This window comes from Podarcis tiliguerta (assembly GCF_965153285.1).
Source record: "Podarcis tiliguerta genome assembly, chromosome: 9".
NCBI lineage: Eukaryota > Metazoa > Chordata > Lepidosauria > Squamata > Lacertidae > Podarcis > Podarcis tiliguerta.
In genome coordinates this window covers 75,020,411-75,043,538 of record NC_139542.1, presented here as the reverse complement: position 1 = coordinate 75,043,538, position 23,128 = coordinate 75,020,411, and the positions used below count along the sequence as shown (strand labels likewise).

Sequence of the window (23,128 nt, the reverse complement as noted above, 5' to 3'; positions counted from 1 at the left end):
AATAGGTACCGCTCCGGTGGGAAGGTAAACGGCGTTTCTGTGCTCCTCTGGTTCGCCAGAAGCGGCTTAGTCATGCTGGCCACATGACCCGGAAGCTGTACGCTGGTTCCCTCGGCCAATAAAGCGAGATGAGCGCCGCAACCCCAGAGTCGGCCACGACTGGAGCTAACAGTCAGGGGTCCCTTTACCTTTACCTAAAGGTGGCTTAGGGCAGTGTTATGAATGTGGGACATTGTCATGGATATTTTAAATGTAAGAATTGAAACATGATGCTTATTTGATTGCAATCTTCTTATATCTATGCTTCCCCAAGTTGTAGTTTTCTAGTGGTGATTACTCTGGTTGTTAATGAATAAAATGCATTGTTCATTCATGTTTGTCTCTGTAACAGCAGCGTAGTGCCCCATCATTGTTAGTCTAATACCATAGTCTTGCTAGCATGGCGGTCAGTGTGACTAGTCTAAGGAATTATCTGCTAGGCCAGCAAACTGTGGTCCACTAGCAGTATAATTGAATTTGGTGCCTGGGTGTAAATGTTAGTTGACTTTGCAACTTTAGGAATTCCTGATGCTTGTGACTTGAATATTAAATGTTTCTCTTTTATATTAAACAGCTATGATGACTTCATGGGGTCAGCAAAAAATGTGATAAATGAACCGGTTGATGTAGAAGACAGTTATAACATGATGGTAAGTTGTATGTCTACTATGGCCATATTTTAGGATCTTAACTTGTTTGGCTTGTCCTAGTTCACAGTTTTAGTTTCCACATATGTGGGTAATAGTTACCAGTCTTCCATGAAACTGGAAGGTGGTGGACTGTTCTTCACTGAAGGTTTTTAAGCAGAGGTTGGATGGCCTTCTACCAGGAATTCTTTAGTTGTGATTCCTACATTGAAGTGGGTTGGACTAGATGCCCCTTGAGGTTCCTTCAAACTATACCAATCTGTGATTCTATAATCTGATTTCTTCCCCTGCTGCTGAATCCTTCTTTGCTGTGTTAACTGATCACTACTAATCCTTTTTCTTTCTTTCTAACCCAGTCCCTTTCTATGTTTTGATGGATTTTCACATTTTGCACTATTAGGAATCAGGCAACTGTTAAACAAATTTGGAATTCATTTCTTATAGATGCATTGCTATAACCTAGTTGTGTTGTTAAAAGGTCATAACTTTAATTTTATATCTTTTATGCTAGCTTGCACCAAATCCTAAAACTTCTTCATCAAATTTTCCCCACCAGTGATGCATATTATGTCCTTTCTTTTAGGGATGGGCAATGTTTAGCTGCTCTACACACACATATACTGTGAACGTTTCTAGTTTTAAACTGTTCATGATGGTTTTATTACATTTTTGGTTGTTGTTAGCTGCAAAAACAGTGCCCTCCTCACAGAATTAACCTCTTCACATAAACCTTCAAATGCAGTTAGTGGTCTAGTAACTTTTAAACATAATAAATTGTTTTTATTCATGAGATGTTCTATTTGAAAGTGCTGTAGCCATGTCTCTGGTGAGGAAAGTTTTTTTCTTATGACAAAAGCACATATATATTACCATAGAGATTTTGAAAATTGCTATTTATGAAAAGAGAACCAACGTTTGCCTAAGAAATTGCCTTTATTTATTTATTTATTTATTTATTTATTTAAATTTGTATACCACCCTTCATCCAAAGATCCCAGGCCGGTTCACAACATAAAAATACAAAATGAGAATACAAAATACATAATAAAGAACATGTCACAACAAGTATTTTAATGCATCTTAAAATCTGGTGTGGCCATTTGCCACAGTTTTATAAACAACAGGAATCACACTGTTTATATTTGAAAGGCTTTTTGAAAGCATTGTGAAGAATGGATCCTTTCCAGTCCCTCACAGATCTGTCTTTTATCAACAAAATGATGGAGAGATCGAGGCAAAGTCCTTACCCATCAAGTTCAGCAGTCTCTGGAAGACACCCACTCCCTGTCTCAGATAGAAATTGCAGCTAGTTCACACAATATGTTTTTCCTCAATGCATGAACAATTCTAACTATCCCTGAGTCTCGTGTGGGCAAAGTTAGGCAAAGAGCAGACAAACTTTGCCTCAGTTCCTATGCTGATCATTGGAATTACTGCCTGCTGTATTCTCAAGTGCCTGGTTCATGGGTTGAGCTGGTTCGGGGCTCCTTGTGTGACTTACTATGCACGGTCATCTGCTGCCTCATGCCTCTGTCTGTTTTCTTTGACCTCCGTTTATCTGTGGAACTCCTTGCCACCAAATATTCAATTCTTCAGTCCCTCAACTTCCTTCAGAAGTGACGAAAGCAGTCTTTCCTCACCTGGTGCCCTGCAGTTGCTACTGCACTCCAACCCCAATAATCCCTGGTGGTCAGTGGTTAGAGATGAGGTGGAGTTGCAGCCCAGAAAAACATGCAGGGCACCAGGTTGAGGAACTGTGACCTGGACATAATCTATTTTACCACCCCTTCTCTAACTCACTGCACTTTTAACTGAGATGGGTGGTGTGCCAAGTGATCAGCTTTTTTTGTTGTTGTATTGCTTGGAGGGCTTACAGCCAAGGCGGTAGCAGCGGTGGATCTTTGATTCCTCCTCCTGCTTTTGGGCTGCTGATTGCAGTAGCAGTGGAGATAGCTGCCAACTTGCAATCAGCGTTTTCTGTCCCATCCACCCCCACCCCAAATGCCCCTTAAGTTGTGTAATGCATTCAGGAAAGAGTGGGGAGATAGCAGCAGCAGCAGCAGCTGCTGCCTTTTTTGTGGCAACTGTCTTTATCCTTCCCAGAATATGTCTGGGGTGTTCTGGGTGGTGGTGTTACAATTAGCGGTGACTGAGAGGCTCTCTGTTCCTTCCACCCTGCATAGCAACAATAGTGTTAAAAGAAAAATACCGTATTTTCCGCTCTATATAAGATGCACCAGGCTATAAGACGCACCTAGTTTTTGGAGGAGGAAAAAAAGAAAAAAAATATTCTGAATCCCAGAAGCCAGAACAGCAAGAGCGATCGCTGCGCAGCAGTCCCTTTCACTGTTCTGGCTTCTGGGATAGCCGCGCACAGCCTCTTCAGGGCAGCGGGATGAAGGCTCCCCCTGCCCTGAAGAGGCTTTGTCCGGCTAAGCCAGAAGCTAGAACAGTGAAAGGGACTGCTGCGCAGCGATCGCTCATGCTGTTCTGGCCTCTGGGATAGCTGCGCATCCTGCATTCGCTCCATAAGATGCACACACATTTCCCCTTACTTTTTAGGAGGGAAAAAGTGAGTCTTATAGAGCGAAAAATATGGTAAGTTGATTCTATGACCCATAACGACTACCAACACAGTAGCCAGTAGGCCTGGACAATGTATTGATATATCACCCAGGACCAGTATGAGGGGTGGACCGCGATGGCGGCTTCACTCGGCGGTATGTCGCGAGTGAAACCGCCACCTCTCCTGAGTCCCTCTCTCACCAGCTCCCAGCACAGCAAGGGAGAAACAAGCTGCAGCCAAGTGCTGGAGGCAGGGGGACTCAGGAGCGGCTGCGGTTTCACCCACAACATACTGCCGAGTGAAGCCGCCATCCCACTCAGTCCTCATACCAGCAAAGAGGGAGAAACAAGCTGCATTGTCAAGGCGCCAATACAGCTTGTTCCTCCTCTGCTCCTTTAGACTGCTTGGCTTAGAAGTGGGCAGCTGCCCTTGCCTCAGTCAAGCAGTTTTTAAGAAACCCTGTCTTGTCAAATTTTCCCTGAGTTCTATCCTTCCAAGAAGATAAACAAATCCACTCTCTTCCTCCCCAGAAATTTCAAGCTGAAAGTTCTCACCTGAGAATTTCCAACTCAATTCTACTTGCTTCTTCAGTTGTCTTTCCTTACCTCCTCCTTTATTTCTCTGTTTGCCTAGATGGTAAGCCTAGGAGCAGTTTCTACATTGTCAAGTTTGTTACATATCATACAGTGTCTTGTTTTTAGGTGTCGCAGAAAAAACCCTGATATTAATGGTTAATATTGCACAGCCCTGTATTGTGTAAAGTCTAGAATGTCCCTTCTTACACCTTTTTTTAAAAGAGTGTGATTTATAAGGTATAATTTCAATATAGCAAACTGCAGTGTTCCAGCTTGGTTTGAGTAACATGTGAATGCCTTTCCAGCTCCCACCTTGACCTTGCATTAAGGATTTTGATTCTTTTGCAGAATCATTTCACCTGGTGCAGAATTAATGTTGGGTCCTGACAAACCATAGTTTTCAGTTAAGGAGATGGTCTTGATATGTGCAGTTTCATTCCTGTCCTTTCCATACTGGTATTTAACTGTGGTCTCATATGTGCCAAGGCAAACCATGGTTTCCTTGCAAACCAAAGATTGACACCAGTTGTTTGAAGTGGGTTTGTGAAACATGGTTATAAGAGAATTGGCTTATGTTAACCATGGTTTTGTCAGGTTGCACTCATAGCATGACACCGTAGTTAGCACTGGAAAGTTATCTTAACACTGGAAACATAGTTATCTTAACAGAGGAGAGGGTTCACATATTTTTATACTGGCTCCCTGTTTACAAATTGTGGTTTGTTGGGAGCCAGCAGTCGCACTACACTAACCTGTTTGTGCCTATTTTGCTTTCACAACCAAATGCATTTATGTAATGTTCTTTCTCTGGGCAACAAAGATGTCTGGTGTTTAGAGTACTGTCAAATTATAACAATGCTGTCCTTCTGGGGAGAAATATTGGATGGAGATGGTTCAGTTCATGTTAAGGAACTTGAGAAGCATATCTAAAATGTGCAGAATTGTGAATAGTGACAGTTCCACCGTTTGCAAAAATTTGGGAAAGCAAAACATTGTGAAAGAAGCAGCTCAGAGATGCCTGTTTGAGTTCTTCTGCATGACACTAGATGGCACACTGTGGCTTTGAAATCAAGACACTAGAAAATGATTGGAGGTGAAATAAAATATAAAAATTATCAACATAGCGCAGTATGTCCTCTTCGTATTCTGCATTTCGCCCCATCCATTATTGCTTGGAAAAGTCTCTTGCTGAGGGGTTTTATATGTGCAACTGTTTCATTACACGTATCTGAATGTATTTGCTTGAGCTTAATTATTAACTTGTTAATTAATATTTTAGACTATAGCTCTCATAGCTTCTCTGACCATTGGCTATGCTGGCTGGAACTGATTAGAATTGGAGTCTAGTAACATCTGTAGGGCCACAGGTTAGCCACCCATTGTAGATCTTTGTGGCTGGTGTATAAAATAACAGTTATATAAAACTTTTGTGTGTGGTTTTTTTATTGATCAGAAAAAATATATTAGTGACCGAAGACTTAAGAGATGGTTCAGAAGTAACAGTAAACTATGATTTGCCAATGGCTGATAACTCAGGATATAAAATAATGCTTTAAAGCTAATTTGCAAACCCCAGTGTGGGCACATTGTGGTTTTTGATAAAGTGTCATAACCGACAAACCATGCCTTGGGACATTGCTCAGTCCATGGAGGCTGCATCTAGGTACTCTTAGGGAAGGCATAAACAATATTTTTTCTTATACAGCTGGAGCATGAATCACCACTTGAGTAAAGGAAGGTTAGCTCAAACCATGGTTTAGCATTGAATTGGAACCAACCCAATCCAATGACTGCAATCCTATGCCCTTTAGAGTAATCCTCATTGAATAAGGTGTAGTATGGATAGGATTATTGTGCTGTTAGTGAAACAATTTCCCTCTCTTTTCAGGCTTCCTTCCAGCGTTCAAATAGTCATGACAAGGTTAGAAAAATTGTGGCTGAAGAGGGTCGCACAGCAAGGAACCTGATTGCATGGAGTGTGCCCTTGGAAAGCAAAGAGGATGATGGTATGCATTAACCATGGATCATATTTATGTTCAGCAAGTAATTATGCCAGTGAAACAGATTGGCATTCTGTTCAGGACAGGCAAAGGAAAGTTCCAATGTGGTGTACTTTAACTTAATGGAATTCGCCATCACATGATTTAGTTGTGGTCACTGTTTTAGATGGCTTAAAGGGGGATTAGATGAAGTCATGGAGGAAAAGTCTGTCAATAGCTGTATACTGTTTCCATATTCAGAGGTCGTAAGCCTCTGGACACCAGTTGCTGGGCATGGCAGGCAACAGCAGGAGAAGACGGTTGCCACATTCACGTCTTGCTTCTGATGTATCTGGAGAGTGGCCTCTGTCACACAGGGTGATAATGGACTAGACCAGTGGTTCCCAATTAGCTAAATACTGCAGCCCCTGTGTTTCACAAAAGCCAAGCCATGGACCCCCTACGTTTGAAAATGTTTATATCTCTATGGTAGTTTTGGTTGTGTGAATGGTGCCATGGACTGCCTGGGTGGGTTATGCAGATCCTCTTGGGTCTGCGGACCACCAGTTGGAAACCACTGAACTAGATGGACCTTTGGTCTGCTCCAGCAGCGCTTGTACTGTATTCTTATTATGCCTGTCAGTCCCCCCCCCATAAGGCATGCAGCTAGAACTATAAAAGCAAGAAAAGGTTGAGCACCAGCAAAACTGTATACCCCCAAATTAGTGCTCTAATTATGGAGTGGAATGTTCTCCTTGACATGTCTTACATAGTTGCCATTTTTACAGAGTATGATTTTACTAAAATTGGAGAGAGCCTGGGGTTGTGAGCTATGCATACCATTAAGCTCCCCCCCCCCACCTCTTCTCCTTTAATTTTTGCCAAAATCCGATAAAAATGCAACCCATCTGCTAGGCATGAAGGAACTCAAGAGTTGTTAGATTTATGAAAAGGTCATATAAATGCCAGTGAAGTTGGATGTTGATTTCCAGCACCCTAACTAACTACTGTCCATTCTGGTTGGAGCTGATGGAGTTTAAAAAGTCGAGCAAGATCTAGAGGACCGCAGGTTTACCATATCCAATGTAAGCATTACGGAATTATTGCTTGCTTCAAATGCTGTTTTCTTTTCACAGGAAAACAAAAATGGCAAGTAGGAGGGAAATCCAAAAGAATAACTCAGGGAACTCATAAAACTACTAAACAGGTACATGCAAGTTTTCTTGTTGGGTTGCTCTTCTTACCACACTAGAAAAGTAATGTGTTCTGAAACAAAACTTAAATGCTTCATTTGGAATGTTTTGTTCAACTGTACTGGAGATAAAATATATCTTAAGCCATTCCCATCCTTCCACAAAGCAGTTTTATTTCAGTGTTTGGTTTGTTGGCATTGTGTTTGGATGATCATATGCCAGTTAAGCTGAGGTATGAAGAAGCTTTATGAATGTGCGTGCAGTCTCTTCACATGAGCCATAAGGCAAACCAGGGCAGGGTTTAAATAATTTTTGTTGTTATTATTATTCCATTTTACCAGAAAGCTGCAGGTAACAGGTATGGAACAAGAAAGTATATTAAGCAACATGGCATTGTGGTTAGAGTGTCGGACTAGGACCTGGAAGACCAGGGTTCAAATTCCCACTTGGCCTTACTAGGTGACCCTAGGCTAGTCACTGCCTCTCAGTCTAGCCCACCTCACAGAGATTAAAGGAGGAGGGAGAGAACCATATATGCCACCTCGAGATAAATGAAGCAAATAAATAATAAATTCATGTGACCTGAGGTATTGAAGACTATTTAATCATGTGACCTCCCTTCACTGTCTGAAGCAATATGCAGGATTGTTGTCTCATCTGTCATTTGTGAGAAATAGTCCTTTCTGTGAAATAATGATCACTGAGTGCCTAGTGTTCTCTTGATTCTACCATGCTTTGTGAAATTACGGATGTTCTCCTTGGGTGGGGAAAAGAGGCATGTGTCAACGATCATCTTGAAACCCAACCCCTTAATTTTCTAAAAATAGTTTTTAGCACCTGCCCTTCTAAGTGTTCTCTGTGTTCCTTACCTCCCTTTTATTCTTCCCTTAATCCTATGTGGTGGGTTCTTGCCAGCTGAGCAACTGTTCAAGGCTTACAGAGACAAGTGTGTGCTGCACATGTTAACAGGCTCCTGGGATGCCAACCAGGAAGCAGGCCTCAGGCTCAATGCTGCCTCCAGTAACAGCTCTTCTCTCATCATCGTCTAAGATCGCTGGGGTTTGGAGGCAATACCTTCTTGTTGACTTGAGTGTCTCCTTGAGGCTAGTTTTTCAGCAGTTCCTAAGTGATAGACTTGGGCGATGAGAAGCTTTGCATCACAGAAGGTGGAAACAGCAGCCCAGATAAGTCATGACTTATACTGTGGGATTTAAAATAAACTTTTCCTTAACCTCCCAGCCCCCAATTCTTCATTTAATCTTAGTCTGCAGTCCCACTTACTAGCAAGTAGAAGCCTGCTTCATATGAACACATGAAAGAAACCGAAGATATTGTCTGCAAGTTTGCAAGTCATTGATAACTTCCTGGAGCTCTGTGTGAGTTGGGACATGTCTCCTGTCTGTGCGTCTCAGTTGCCACATGTGTTGGTCAGATCCCTTGTATGTGTCATCTATGGTGAGTGTAATGGAGCTAACCAAGTGGAGCAGTTATACGTGGTCACGACCCCATTTTTCATTTTAAAGAAAAAGGTGGTATTGATGGTTAAAATGATAAAAACAAAGGGTAGTACCGTATTTTTCGCCCCATAGGACGCACTTTTTCCCCTCCAAAAATGAAGGGGAAATGTGTGTGCGTCCTATGGGGCGAATGCAGGCTTTCGCTGAAGCCGGGAGAGCGAGAGGCATCGGTGCGCACCGACCCCTCTCGCTCCCCAGGCTTCAGGAAGCTATCCGCAAGCCTTGCAAGCCCTGTGGGAGTTCCCACAGGCTCACAAGGCTTGCGGGCAGCAGCCTGCCGCCCGAAGCACGGGGAACCCTCCAGAGGACTCCCCGTGCTTCGGGCGAGTGTCCCCAAGCCTGGCGCGCCCGACGGGAGGTCCCGCCGAGCGCGCGAGGCTTGGGGCGGCAGCCTCCCGCCCGAAGCACGGGGAGCCCTCCGGAGGACTCCCCGTGCTTCGGGGGCATGTCCGCAAGCCTCGCGCGCCCGACGGGAGGTCCCGCCGAGCGCGCGAGGCTTGGGCGGCAGCCTCCCGCCCGAAGCACGGGGAGCCCTCCGGAGGACTCCCCGTGCTTCGGGGGCATGTCCGCAAGCCTCGCGCGCCCGACGGGAGGTCCCGCCGAGCGCGCGAGGCTTGGGCGGCAGCCTCCCGCCCGAAGCACGGGGAGCCCTCCGGAGGACTCCCCGTGCTTCGGGGGTGTGTCCACAAGCCTCGCGCGCCCGACGGGAGGTCCCGCCGAGCGCGCGAGGCTTGGGCGGCAGCCTCCCGCCCGAAGCACGGGGAGCCCTCCGGAGGACTCCCCGTGCTTCGGGGGTGTGTCCACAAGCCTCGCGCGCCCGACGGGAGGTCCCGCCGAGCGCGCGAGGCTTGGGCGGCAGCCTCCCGCCCGAAGCACGGGGAGCCCTCCGGAGGACTCCCCGTGCTTCGGGGGTGTGTCCGCAAGCCTCGCGCGCCCGACGGGAGGTCCCGCCGAGCGCGCGAGGCTTGGGGCGGCAGCCTGTCGCCCAAAGCACGGGGAGCCCTCCAGAGGGCTCCCCTTGCTTCTGGCGGGTGTCCGCAAGGCTTGGGGCGGCAGCCGCAGCTGAGGGGGGGAAATAAATTTTTTTTATTCATTTCCCCCCCAAAAAACGAGGTGCGTCCTATGGGCCGGTGCGCCCTATAGGACGAAAAATACGGTATTTGTCTAACTCCTACTCAGAGCAGACACCTTGAAATTAATGAACAAAGTTTAATAATGAATGGAATAAATTTATGACATACATTGAAACAGATGTAAAAAATTAAAAAATTACAGTAGGCTCGATAGAACGCTTGCGACGTAAAGAGTTTTAAGAAAATGAAACTGCAGATAGAAAATCTTTTGTAACACATTCTGAAACCGAGATGAAGGGAAGTCAATTATTGTTGTGTGATTTAGTTATTTGTTAATTTGTTGGTGTTTTATGTTATGTAATGTTTTTCTTTCTTTGTTTGTTTCTTTTTTTTTCTTGGTGCTTTGTCTTTTTTGTTGTTTTAATGTTTGATGTTGTATAATGAATTGAAACAAATAAAAATCATGGGGGGGAAGAAATTAATGAAACTAAATTGTTTGTCTCCAACTTTTATTTTAGGGCAGGCACTTTATCTGATAACTACTAAATGAAGTTTTAATTTTCTTTTCCATATTGTAAAAATATCAAGAACATACACATTGCATTTATTTTGCTGACAATCTGTAGCCTGAACTTTAAGGGTTTATTTTGCAGGTCTGGTTTCCCACAGATTTCTTTTAAAAAAGAAAAAGAAAGAAAGAGAAAATCCCTAAGTATAGCCGCATCTCATTTCAATTCTTTTTTTTTTGTACCAGATATGCTAAAATATTGCCAAAGAGCTAACAAGAAATAGATTTTAGATGCTCAGCAAATAGAAAATTCTTCTGGTCAGAGCAAGTAGAGGGTGAAACTAACATCCAGACGTGATGAATGTCTGTCTCACTCTCTGGGGGAGACAGAAAATTACACTGATATTTCAAACCGCCTGGAGATTAAAAAGGGCAACACTAACACAAATACCCAACTGTTCCACTTCAATAATGAGGCTTTATGAAACACAAAATGGAGAAGCATAGATGTAAAATGATAGTCAGATATCACTAATGGAAACTTAATACTTTCTCTCTTGGGGCTGTTCGGTCACTTTGACACCAGAGCTGACTGGCAAAGGCAAGATTAATTTCCATAGGTTTTATATTAAAAGCAACAACTCTTATACAGTTCATTTAAAGGTATTTCACAGAGCAGTCCTAATGCATTCATGCCCAAAAGCAAGTCCCACTGTGCTCAATAGGATTACTCCCTTAGTAAGTGTGTTTAGGGTTGCAGCCTAGACACTATACATCTGTGGTTTTCAACCTTTTTGAGTCCACCGCTCCCTTGACCAACCGCTTTATTCCTGTGACTCCCCTGTGGGTTCCAGCTCATCCTGGGGTTTTGTTACAGGATGTGCGTAAGTGGGGATTCCCCCGCTCTGCCCCAACCCATTCTGCCCTTGCCAGCTCCCCTGAATGTTCCTCGGAGGAGAAGAAGAGTTTGGATTTGAGGAGTCTCAAAGCGGCTAACCTTCTCCTTTCCCTTCCTCCCCCACAACAAACAGTGGGGCTGAGAGACTTCAGAGAAGTGTAACTAGCCCAAGGTCACCCAGCAGCTGCATGTGGAGGAGCGGAGACACGAACCCGGTTCCCCAGATTACGAGACTACTGCTCTTAACCACTACACCACACTGGCTCTTGGAGAGAAAGAGAGGTGATACAGGAAGATATGGGCTGAAAGTGAATGAAAGGACAGCCCCCCAGGGCTTCTCTGAACATTCCTCAAGTCTCCCCAGGGTGCCCCGGTGATCACCAATGCTGTACACCTACTCTGCAGAACAGGGATGAGAAACCTGTGGTTCCTCAGTTCCCATGGGCCACAGCTTGCACAGCCAATGGCCAGGGATGGTGAAAGTTCTTGTCTAGCAGCACCTGGAGAAAGAGAGCTTCTCCATCCCTATTTTAGGAGCAGCTTTGGTGGCCAGCAAACATGGAAGAAGGAATGTTAGCCAAAGAATGGAGGAGAGGGTCTCCTGTGCTGCCCTGGATTCCTAGGCTGTGCTTGTAGACACTACAGCAAAATGCTTGGCAGTTCTGCCTTGTATGTGCACAGAGGGCTTTTTTGTGGGAATGGATGGGAAGCTGCTTGCACATGTATAGGAGAGGGCACATAATAAGACAAGAGAACTGAACATGCCTCATAGGTATATATTGAATTCTCTAGCTAAAGACATTAAAGAGTATTACTGTAATTCTATTGAATATAAGTGCTTTGTAGATTCTACCTGTGAATGTTAATCTAACATTTGCCATTATCACAATGTCTATGAGAAGAACTAAAAAGTTCCTTCACTGTGCTTGAAATGCTCCCTCTTTCTGTCCCATGAATGTGGCTCAGTGGATAACTTCCTGCTTTCATCAAACTGTACTTTGCTGCTTTGCTCAAATCAGCAAACTATGATCTGAGTGAGCCCTCCAAACTAGGATTGTAAATCACAATTTACTCCTAGTGTTGTTTTTTAATTGCTTTTATTGAAGATTTTCTTGGGTTATAAAAGTACAAACATCACCTCTGATCACAGAGTTCTTTTTACAGTTCATTTATATTTGATACGAGACTTTGATGCTGTATACAGTATAAGGGGGGGAAGAGAGGTAGGGGGAGAAAAGGGGGTAATTTGCTCCTAGTTGATCAAGCCAAAATGTTATGCGATCAAGGGAGTGCATGAGCAGAGGGCTTCCTCCCCATCCTTAAAACCCTTGAGCCCCCCCTATGTTGTTGGATTCCAGGCCCTCCCACCACAGACCTATGGCCAGTGGTCGGGGTGATGGGAGCTGGAATCCAGCAGGAAGCTTATCTGTGGAGTCTTGGAAACATTATATTCAGTGCTTTTTTTTCTGGGGGGATGCAGGGGGACGCATACCCCTAAACATTTTGTGAATCTTTGTACTTTTGTCCATTTACTATATTTATTGTTCCCATTCTGAACCATAAAATGGTGATTTTCTTGAGTCAAAATGAGAGTACCCCTAAACATTTTTAAAAGAAAAAAAGCACTGATTATATTTGAATACTTTCAGTGCTTTGTTTTAAAAGTGTTTGGGCTGAAGCAAAATGCATGTCCTGTGAATCGCCAACCGTTGGCCACACTTGCTGGATTTTGCATTTCAAGTTGTGCCCCTTCTTTGCAGAGTACCACATCAGATTGCAAAATAACATCAGCAGCTGGAGAAAAAAGCTTTGATAAAAGCCCAACTAAAACAAGACAGCCTCGGAAAGTGGACCTGCGAGCACGATACTGGGCCTTCCTTTTTGACAACTTAAGACGTGCAGTTGATGAAATCTATGTCACCTGTGAATCAGATCAGAGTGTAGTAGAATGCAAGGTAAGCTCTTCTGGTAGTGCAGTACATGCATGGATGATGCTTGGTTGTTACTTATAATCCTCAAAGTACTGCAGGACTCTTGAATCTTGCTGCTCTGTTCTTTATGAGTAGGCAGATATACTGTGGTCTAAGCTTTCATAGACTAGAGCCCATTTCGTCATCTGCCACTCCAGACTTTAGGTTCTGAACGCTTATGTGCTAGAGAACATTCATTTCCATTGCGGTTGGGATCTGTGGTGAAACCACTGCCCCATCCAGGGCCTTGCTGGTGAGCTGTGGCCAGAGTTGTTGAGGATGTGATTGGAGTGGCTTTTTCTATTTTTGTCTCCCCCCCCCCCCCAATAATGTATTTCCCCTTGACGGCATTGAGAGGAAAATTAAATCATTGACTCCAGGGCCTGTTTGTGGTGGGGATGATCCTGTAGATCCATAGCCTCCCTGGACCCACTGCATTCAGGGCAGCACCAGTGGGTCAGTGGCAGCAGCACTGATTTCCACAGCCACATTGGGGAAGGCCTGTGGCTGCAGACCTTCTTCTCAGTACACTGAGGGGGAGCCTAATCAGGTGAAATGTATTTTCATATGGTTCTGTTGGTGGGTGCTTTCATGGTCTCCGGCTGTCTTTTGCAGTAAGTTTTCAATGGAGTGGATGATAGTGGTTGAAAGGCAGGTGTTGGAGCAATTGGGTGGATGTTGTGTTTGTGTGTAAGGTGGACTTGTTAGTGGGGGCGGGGTCAGAGTGACGTATCGTAAATCGGTCTGCTTGGGCAAGAAGGGAGGATGAGACAGACGGGATCCTTGACTCTGAAAAACTTTTCAAAATGTTCGTGTTTTTGCTTTTCAGAAAAGTTTATTGTTTTATTTGTTATTACAGGTTTTTGGTTTGATTGTTTATCTATAGTATAAGTTATTTTTGTAAATTGCTCTAAAACTGAAATGAAATAACAAATCTGCAGGTTCCACACGAACCTTTAACCACCCTTCCTGAGAGCTTAGGATAGTTTCCTTATTCTTTAAGTTGCCTTTGGATTCCAGTTTGCTCTTTGTATTTGTCAGGGAAGAGTTAGAAGTTTTCAGTTTATCAGAGGGAGAAAGCATTCCCCAAGGGGGGAGGGAGAACAGTGAATCTAATAGAAGAGAACAACAGGGAGGAACCAGCTGTTCACAGGAAAGGCAAGGGTTCAGTTCTAGCTCAGATTCGGAGGAGAGGAGATACAGGCCAGCTCTAGCCAGGAGGTTAGAAAAAAGAGCGGGAAAGCGAAGGGAGAGGCGCCTTCGCCATTTTGAGGGTGGCTGGTCATGGAGAAGCAGAGCTCAGAAGGTATCTGAAAGAAGTGACTCTGAGGAATAATATTTAAGAACCGTTTATAAGATTGTTTTGTTAATACACAATAAAAAGTTTTATAAAGAACAAGAAGCATTTGTGTGGTGATCTGAAGAGGACAACAACCAGTCCTGACAGTATTGACTGTAACAGGCTAACTTAACTAACCCTTTGAGCAATTGTCATTTTTAAAATTGGCTGTTTAAAACTCTCTAATCTTGTTTGTTTGCAGAAGATTAATCATAATTTAATTTTATATATACCCTATATGGTCAAAACTGTTTTAAAAACAAGAATATTATGGCAGTGTAAACCACTGAAATCCAATAAAACCAGAAGCTCTCAGAACAGAGGAAGCTCTAAAATAAGAAATCTTAAAGTGCTCTAATTAAAGAATAACTCTGAAATAAATTATTCATTAAACAACATTGAATATTTATATGATTCCCCCATTGCAGGGAGATTAACACACAGTAGACTATATATGAATCAATTGTAGTAGATTTACCTGCAAGTCCCCCAATATTTCAGTAATCAATCCTGTAGGTGGCACTATTGAGATTCAGCCTGAATTCACATTCTTTCGTTTCCTGTTTAATATCTTAATTACACATTGTTCCCTTTCTCCAGAGATAGCTATCGCTCCTCTCATTCACTTGCTGGTGGTAATTATGGAAGATTGATGGCTCAGTATAAACAGTGTCTGGGTGGGTCGTAGTCATAAGTTGGCTTCCCCCATATAATTTTAGATGGAAAACAGACACATCACCCAGTGTATTTTTCGCCAGCTCAACTGAAAGGAAGCTGGCTTCCTTCTTTATAACATCAAATTTACTCCTTGGAGTTTTATAATAAGTAAAATAATTTGAATATATACATACATACACACACACCCCAAGAAATACATGGCGAGCAAAAGAGAGAAGTTTAACATTATGAAACTGTTGAAGGTATCCAAATTGCTTTCCTATGAACTTTGAGTGAAAATATTCACCACATTCTGGAAACCATTATTATTGCTAGTCCATGACATGTAAAGAGAACTTTCATCTGGTCATGAATATTTAGTTTTCTGTTGAAATGAAAGATGACCAAATTGACTCTAGGGTTAGTGTACAAATAGAGCTGGAAGAAAGCAAATTCTGAAACCAAACAGTGGCTTGAGGTTTCCAAGCTGTCTGTTGGTTTAACACAATTTAACTCCCCCCACCACACACAAAAAACGAAACACTGAACTAAACTGAACTGTCCTCCTGCTCAGGAAATTTCCCCAAAGACCCTCCCCCCACTTTAAAGAGACCTGATACTCCCTGCAGTGTAATCAGATTATGATTTTCTAAACTTTTGTGGCTGAAAGAACAGTAGTTTATTTGTATGACATCGCCATAGATCCAAAACTGCATTCAGAATTCTGGTCATACCATTCATGCTAAGTTGGGAAGGAAATATTATATATCCAAAACCGCGTTAAAACTAAAACAAAAAATCCCCCAAACATTCATTTTACAGAAGAGTTAAGATTGTTAAGTGATACCAGTGTAATTATCCAATGAATAATTTGTATACAAACCCTAAACATTAGAAAACTGTATAGAAGTCCTGCCTTAAAAAAAAAAAAGTCTATTTTATTGTGCCACTGAAGCTTTAGTTCAGTCTTATGCATTGGTGACAATCCATGGCCACTTCAGTTATGGCATTTATGTTTTAGAAAGTACAAATGGGACCTACAAATGGGGGGGGGAGGAGAGGTGTTTGTGTATGTCTGAGGATGCTAACTTCCCTCCTATTTCTTAGCTGACCTTGTTTAATGTATATATGTATTTATTCTTTTCCTTAAAATATTGTTAAGTCACTTTGGGTTGCTGTGGTAAAAAATGTGTGAAAATAATAATTTTGCCTCTAGTTCTGTTGGCACAGGGCCACTGACGTCAATATTAGCAGGAGTGATTATCTCTATTTGCTTTATTATGTGGGGTGTGTACCCTGTAAAATGCTTCTAGCTATGTGTTAGTTGGGGTGGGTGGTGCTGTGGTGGCGTTCTTGGGCTTGCCAATCAGAAGATCACAGTTTGAATCCGCATGACTCAGTGAGCTCCCGTTGCTCTGTCCCAGCTTCTGGCAACTTAGCAGTTTGAAAGCGTACCAGTGCAAGTAGATGAATAGGTAGTGCTGTGGCGGGAAGGTAAATGGTGTTTCCGTGTGCTCTGGTTTCTGTGACAGTGTCCCATTGTGCCAAAAGCGATTTAGTCCTGCTGGCCACATGACCCGGAAAAGCTGTCTGTGGACAAATGCTGGCTTCCTCAGCCTGAAGCGAGTTGAGAGCCGCACCCCATAGTCACCTTTGACTGAACCATCCAGGGGCCCTTTACCTTTTAGTTGGGGTGGGGAATATTCCACTGCAAAAGAAAGTGAAAATAATGATGGTTACGGTGACACTGCACTGTGATGTTGGCTTCTTCTGGATGGAAGTAATTCTGCTTCCCCTGTCTTTAGCACCAACCTTCTCTCATTTATACCATGCAGTGATCTCAGTTTTTGATGTGACTTTGACTGAGGCTACAGTGGCAGGCTTGAGCTTCCGTATCTGCAAGTTCCATCTTTTTCTGATATCTGCAAGTAAGTAGGACTGGGTGATGGTTGGTTTCCAACATCGCAGTGTATCACCAGCTGAACGTTGTGATATACTGGTATATCACGATGTCTGAAATAAGGATGGAGCTATGTATGGTGGGCCTGGAGCCTGGGTGTGCGGGTGGCTGAAGAAGCAGCCCCAGAGAGGCAGGCAAGCGAGGGGCAACTGAGGCAAGCTCTTGCGTTTCCTTCCACTCCTCCCTAGACAAAGAGAGGGAGAAGGGAGAAGCAGGAGCCTCGATTCCTGGCTGGGGTGAGGATGGATCGTGGAGGAGTGAGACACTGAAGGGGAACCCCCCCCCCCAAATCCAGAGCCTGGCAGGTGGTTCTTTAGGTGCCAGGAGGGGCAGGGCAGCTGGCTGAGATGAGCCACAGGGAAGCAGCTGGAGGGGGAAGGCAGAGCCGCAAGGAAGCAATCCGAGAGGAAAGGCAGGGAAAGAAGCAGCCAGCTAATCTCACTTTGGGGAAGGCAAAAGGGTGTTTGGAAGGCAGCAGCCAGCAAGCACCAATACACAGGGACAGGACTTCTCAAATTGCTCGCAATTATACCACCTCCTGGAGTTTTGAAGGCTGTTTGCAATGTATTGCCAGATCAAATATACTGAAACAGTTATCGCAATGTGGGCTGCTTCAAACCGGTTTTGAATTATGTATTGGTGCATCGCACATATTTCCTCCTCATACATTATTCCGTAGTTTGGGGCTTTATTTAAGGTTTGAAGGAACAGAACAGAAATAGCAGTGTGTGATGTGCACCCAGTTCTCCAGATGTTTGCTCATTAGTAAGTTCCACTCAGTTCTGCTTACTCCCAAGTAAGCATGCGTAGGGGATTTGTGCTCATTTCAGCATTGGCCATGGCTGATGGAAGAGGGAATGGAGCCATCTCAATCTCACCTTCTCTCCATCAAGGTGTCCAGAATTTGGTGTTTCCAAAGGTCTGAATTGCACGTGCTTTGGGAGGAGTAGACACTTTGTTCTCTTTTGTTTCCCTCCCCCTTCGTTTTGAAAAGTCTTAACTGTTTTTGTTCCAAAAGGGCGTCAGGAAGGAGGGCTGATGTGTCAAATATTTGGAGGCAACAAACATATAGAGATAGAAAAGAAGAAAGGAAAAATGTGTGGACTGCTTCACATATTACTTTTTAAACAGGTATATATATGCAAAACATGTTTGTGTACCTGTGAAAACATCACATGTGCATGTGGCAATCCATATTTATAGACACCAGTGTTAACAGTTTGGGGAACCAGACCTATCTGCTGCTCTCTGAATCATATACAGTGGTACCTCGAGTTAAGTACTTAATTCATTCTGGAGGTCCGTTCTTAACCTGAAACACCACTTTAGCTAATGGGGCCTCCAGCTGCTGCCAGAGCATAATTTCTGTTCTCATCCTGAAGCAAAGTTCTTAACCCAAGGTACTATTTCTGGGTTAGAGGAGTCTGTAACCTGAAGCGTATGTAACCTGAAGCATATGAAACCCGAGGTACCACTGTACCCACAGCAGTCATGTTCACATTTCAAAGTAAGCCAGGATTCATAATCCATCAACAAACCATGTTTTAAGGCATACTAAAAATCCTGACTCATTAGGAGAGGAACAAACTAGGATCCTGGGTTCAGATGTCACAGGCATGCCAAGCTCAATGGTGGCTTGCTGGGTTTGTCTTTCCTCCTCATTCCACAGGAGGAGTGAAGCAGGAGCAATCAAGATGGGTGCCCCAAAAGCCTTGGATTGTTATGTGTAAATGCATCCAATACATGGGCGTAGCCAAGGGGGGCAGGGAGGGGCAGCTGTCTCCCCCCAAATCAATAAAAATACAGTGGTGCCCCGCAAGACGAATGCCTCGCAAGACGGAAAACCCGCTAGACGAAAGGGTTTTCCGTTTTTCAATGCGCTTCGCAGGACGAATTTTCCTATGGGCCTGCTTCGCAAGACGAAAATGTCTTGCATTTTTTTTCGCTCCCCACCCCCTTTTTCTAAGCCGCTAAACCGCTAATAGCCTTTTAGCAGCTAATCCGCTAATCCTTTAAGCCTTTAATAGCCGCTAATAGCGCTAATCCGCTAATAGGGTTGCTTCGCAAGACGAAAAAACCGCTAAACGAAGAGACTCGCGGAACGAATTAATTTCGTCTTGCGAGGCACCACTGTACATAGCAACTGAGGTTCTGCCACCCCTAACCAAACTCTTGACTATGCTTATGATCCAATGTGAAGTGCACATGTGCTGTCACACAAGTGTGTGGAAGGGGCCCAATTCCCCCTTGCAAATAGTACTTGCAATAATATTTTTCCCTTTGCAAATTATTATGTCAGCATTTAGGTTTTCATCCCTGTAAGGAAAGATGGAGAGCCAAGCGCATGAATTTACTTGAAGTCCGTTTGAGGCTTCTCAGTATATATAAATTGTTACTGAATGAAAATAATGATACAAAATCTCTTCAAACTGTTAATTGTTTTTAATTTTTCTACTGCGACTGAAGGATTTAATCATTTTTCTTAAAGTAATATCAGAAAGGACAATTGTATGTTCATCTGTGGAATATCTGGTCAAGTTTGTTTGCATTTTTGGAATTTGAAACAATATTTATTCAAACACAACAAGTAATATTTATTATATTCCTAAAGCAATTTGTTGCCTTCCTAAAAGAAAACCCCCTGCATTCATTTTAAATGAAGAAAGAGCAATCATTACATTTCAGTCTTTACATAATAGGAATTGGAATGTCTGTGTGCAGTGCAATGAGGGAGTGGGCCAGATTATTGATTTACAGTGTTGTTGAGGATAATGTTTATTGTATTTGAATGAGACAGGGCTCTGGTGACTGTTTGCGGTTGAAACTGCAGACGGAAGGGTTGTGGTGGAGATGCAAACAGGCTTGTGAGAAAATCAGCTGTTTGTAATCTCTCCAAGCTTTGGAGTTTGCCTTAAGGACAGTTGTATTTTACAGCTCAAACCTATGCACATTTACTTGGAAGTAAGTGTTGTATTCAGTGGGACTTGCTTTCTTGTGTTTAGGGTTGTAATCATAGTAGCTCTTCTTAAGCTGCAATATGCACATGCCATTTTTCATGGTTTGGAATACAGGAACAAATAGTTAAAGCAGGCTGTCTCCAGCAGTTGTGTGTTTTGGCGACTAATGAAATGAAATCTGCAAATTTTCCAGGGAAAAGCAAATATATATGGTGGAGATATGTCTTTGAAATCCATGGAATTTCCAAGTATTTTCAAAGTTGCATTCTGGATTTATCAAGGTTTTGAGGAGTTTGATCCATTTTCATTTAAAGGAGCTTTATTTCTGTGCAGTGATTATCCTAACTGGATAATTCTAATTACAGGTAGGTAGCCGTGTTGGTCTGCCGTAGTCAAAACAAAATAAAGAAATTCCTTCCAGTAGCACCTTAGAGACCAACTAAGTTAGTTATTGTTATGAGCTTTTGTGTGCATGCACACTTCTTCAGATGCACTGAAACAGAAGTCACCAGACCCTTATATATAGCGAGAGGGTGGGGATCAACCATTCCCACCACCCTTCTGAATAATACCCCTCCCCACCCTCTCACTATATATAAGGGTCTGGTGACTTCTGTTTCAGTGCATCTGAAGAAGTGTGCATGCACACGAAAGCTCATACCAATAACAAACTTAGTTGGTCTCTAAGGTGCTACTGGAAGGAATTTTTTTATTAGGATAATTCTTAGTGTCTGATTATAAATATTAATGAAGGATGTGGGTTGAAATAGTGCCTTCTTTACCTCAAGAGGAGGGGCCATATTTTGGTGAGAGAGCACTTTGCTTGCCTTCAGACGGTTCCAAATCCAATCATAATAGCTAGATGATGGGAAAGGATGAGTCTTACTCCTAGACTCTGGAACACTGCTGCCAGAGTAGACCACAGGTGAGCAACCTGTGGCCTTAAGGCTTCATGTGACCCTTGACCCAAATGTCATGAGAGTGGCAAGGATGGGGAAGCCGGTATTATCCCTCCTTGGTCCGCAGCCCCCAACAGATTACACCCAAGGAATTGCAGCCCCTGACAGGAAAAGGGGCTCCACTCTGGAAAGGACAAGACTAAGACAGATGGGCTACTAATCTGATTTGTAAGACAGTGTTGTATGAACTGGCAGCAGTTCTAAATCTAAGCCGTTAAGGATGTAATTCTGCTAGATTTGCACATGTACAGGGCTGGCAATGATCACAAGAAGAGCCCTTCTGGATCAGGCCAAAGTCCCATCTAGTCTAGCTTCCTCTTCTCACTGTGGCCAACCAGATGCATAAGGGGAGCCTGCATGCAGGACTCAATTGCAGCAGCATTCTCCCCACATGTGAATCCCAGCAACTCATATTCAGAGGCTCCTTGCTTCCAGCAGGGGCGGTAGAACATAGGCAATAGGCTTCACGTTCTATGCACTTTTCTCAACCTTTTCTCAACAAGATACAGCTCCATAGTCTCTTTTCTGAATACTGTAACCAGTACAGTGGTACCTCGGGTTACATACGCTTCAGGTTACAGACTCCTCTAACCCAGAAATAGTACCTCAGGTTAAGAACTTTGCTTCAGGATGAGAACAGAAATCGTGCTCCGGTGGCGTGGCAGCAGCAGGAGGCCCCATTAGCTAAAGTGGTGCTTCAGGTTAAGAACAGTTTCAGGTTAAGAACAGACCTCCGGAACGAATTAAGTACTTAACCCGAGGTACTACTGTATTCCAAGTGTGTCTTTACCATGGTTATAGTGTCATTATGGTATTGTCAGTGTGGGGCTCAGTCCCTTTCCTAATTATTTCTAGCATGGCATTCACCTTTTTCACAGCTACTGCACTCTTAAGTCAACATTTCAGTCACCTGTGTTTCAGATTCCATTTAGCATCTGTTCTATTTTTTTAAATTGCCTCAATGTGCAGCAGTATACATTTGCTAACATTGAATTGCATTTGCTTTTACTGACTGTTAACCAGTTTTGAAGAGAGTATTTTGGAGTGCCTTCAATCCCTTTTTGTTTTAACCACCTTGAACAATTTGGTAGCATAATCAAATTTGGCTAGCACACTGTTCACCTCTAACTCTAGATGATTAATGGACAAATTTAAAAGCACAAGTCCTAATACTAATCTGTGGAAGAAATCCACTTTCTATCAGTGGGGAAACTGCCCCTTTATCCCTGCTCTCTGCATCCTGTTTTTTAGCTAGTTACTGATGCATATGAGGACCTCTCCTCTTATTTCATGACTTCTAAACTTATTCAGGAGCCTTTGGTGAGTTATTCCTAGACACCAGCATTGCTTTTTCAGTGCTAGCCCACATAGAACTGAATGAATGAATATTTCAGCATAGAGACAAGAATCAAATTACTAAGTTCTCAGGGGATCTGGGCTTTCTCTCGCTATCCAACCTCCATAGACTTAAACAGGAATTGTTGTGTACAGAGTTGCAGCCTTGTTACAGTCTTGTTTCTTCTCCTGCATTTGTTGAGCTGTCCGAGGCAGATGAGTGGGATAGGAAGACAAAATACATGAGATTTGTTCAGGGCTTCTCCCAAGTTACTTTACATTGGTGGCATTCCACATCAGTGCTCTTTTAGCAGTTGACATTTTTGGTTTCCCCCCCTTAAATGTGGCTTAAGTCTCTAGCAGTTTTACAGAGCAATCATACATATTTTATAAACTACGCGGAAGCCCTACAAGAGAAACTAGCAAATGGAGGTATTCTACTCAAGTGGCTAGCGGGTCGGGCTGTGGTCTAAACCACTGAGCCTCTTGGGCTTGCTGATCAAAAGGTCGGCAGTTCAAATCCCCGCAACGGGGTGAGCTCCCGTTGCTCTGTCCCAGCTCTTGCCAACCTAGCAGTTCGAAAGCATGCCAGTGCAAGTAGATTAATAGGTACAGCTGCGGTGAGAAGGTAAATGGCGTCTCTGTGCGCTCTGGTTTCCGTCACAATGTTCCATTGTGCCAGAAGCAGTTTAGTCCTGCTGGCCACATGACCCAGAAAAGCTGTCTGCAGACAAATGCCAGCTCCCTCGGCCTGAAGCGAGATGAGCGCCACAACCCCATAATCGCCTTTGACTGGACTTAACTGTCCAGGGGTTCTTTACCGTTTCCGTTATCTTTACCTTTTAATCTGTAGAACTGTTTTGAAAATACTGTATGAAACTTTGAAGCTTAATAATCAGACTCACAGAATCATAGAATTGTAAGGGAGCTACAGAGTAATCTAGTCCAACCCCCTG

The 23,128-nt window shown here is 43.5% G+C and overlaps 2 protein-coding genes across 8 annotated transcripts in view; one reads left to right on the top strand and one right to left on the bottom strand.

The window, feature by feature from the left end:
- Positions 1–23,128, top strand: part of SCAPER (S-phase cyclin A associated protein in the ER) — a 195,031-nt gene that overhangs the window by 4,372 nt on the left and 167,531 nt on the right. For all 7 annotated transcript variants that reach the window (XM_083398951.1, XM_083398947.1, XM_083398946.1 and 4 more), the window contains 4 exons: positions 614–689; positions 5,716–5,833; positions 6,943–7,013; positions 12,756–12,950. In XM_083398951.1, the coding sequence (XP_083255077.1) occupies positions 614–689; positions 5,716–5,833; positions 6,943–7,013; positions 12,756–12,950 (460 nt within the window). The remainder of the gene's footprint in view (positions 1–613; positions 690–5,715; positions 5,834–6,942; positions 7,014–12,755; positions 12,951–23,128) is intronic.
- The window catches only part of LOC310657902 (uncharacterized protein), a 139,095-nt gene that overhangs the window by 50,943 nt on the left and 65,024 nt on the right, over positions 1–23,128 (bottom strand). The gene's annotated exons all lie outside the window — the stretch shown is intronic.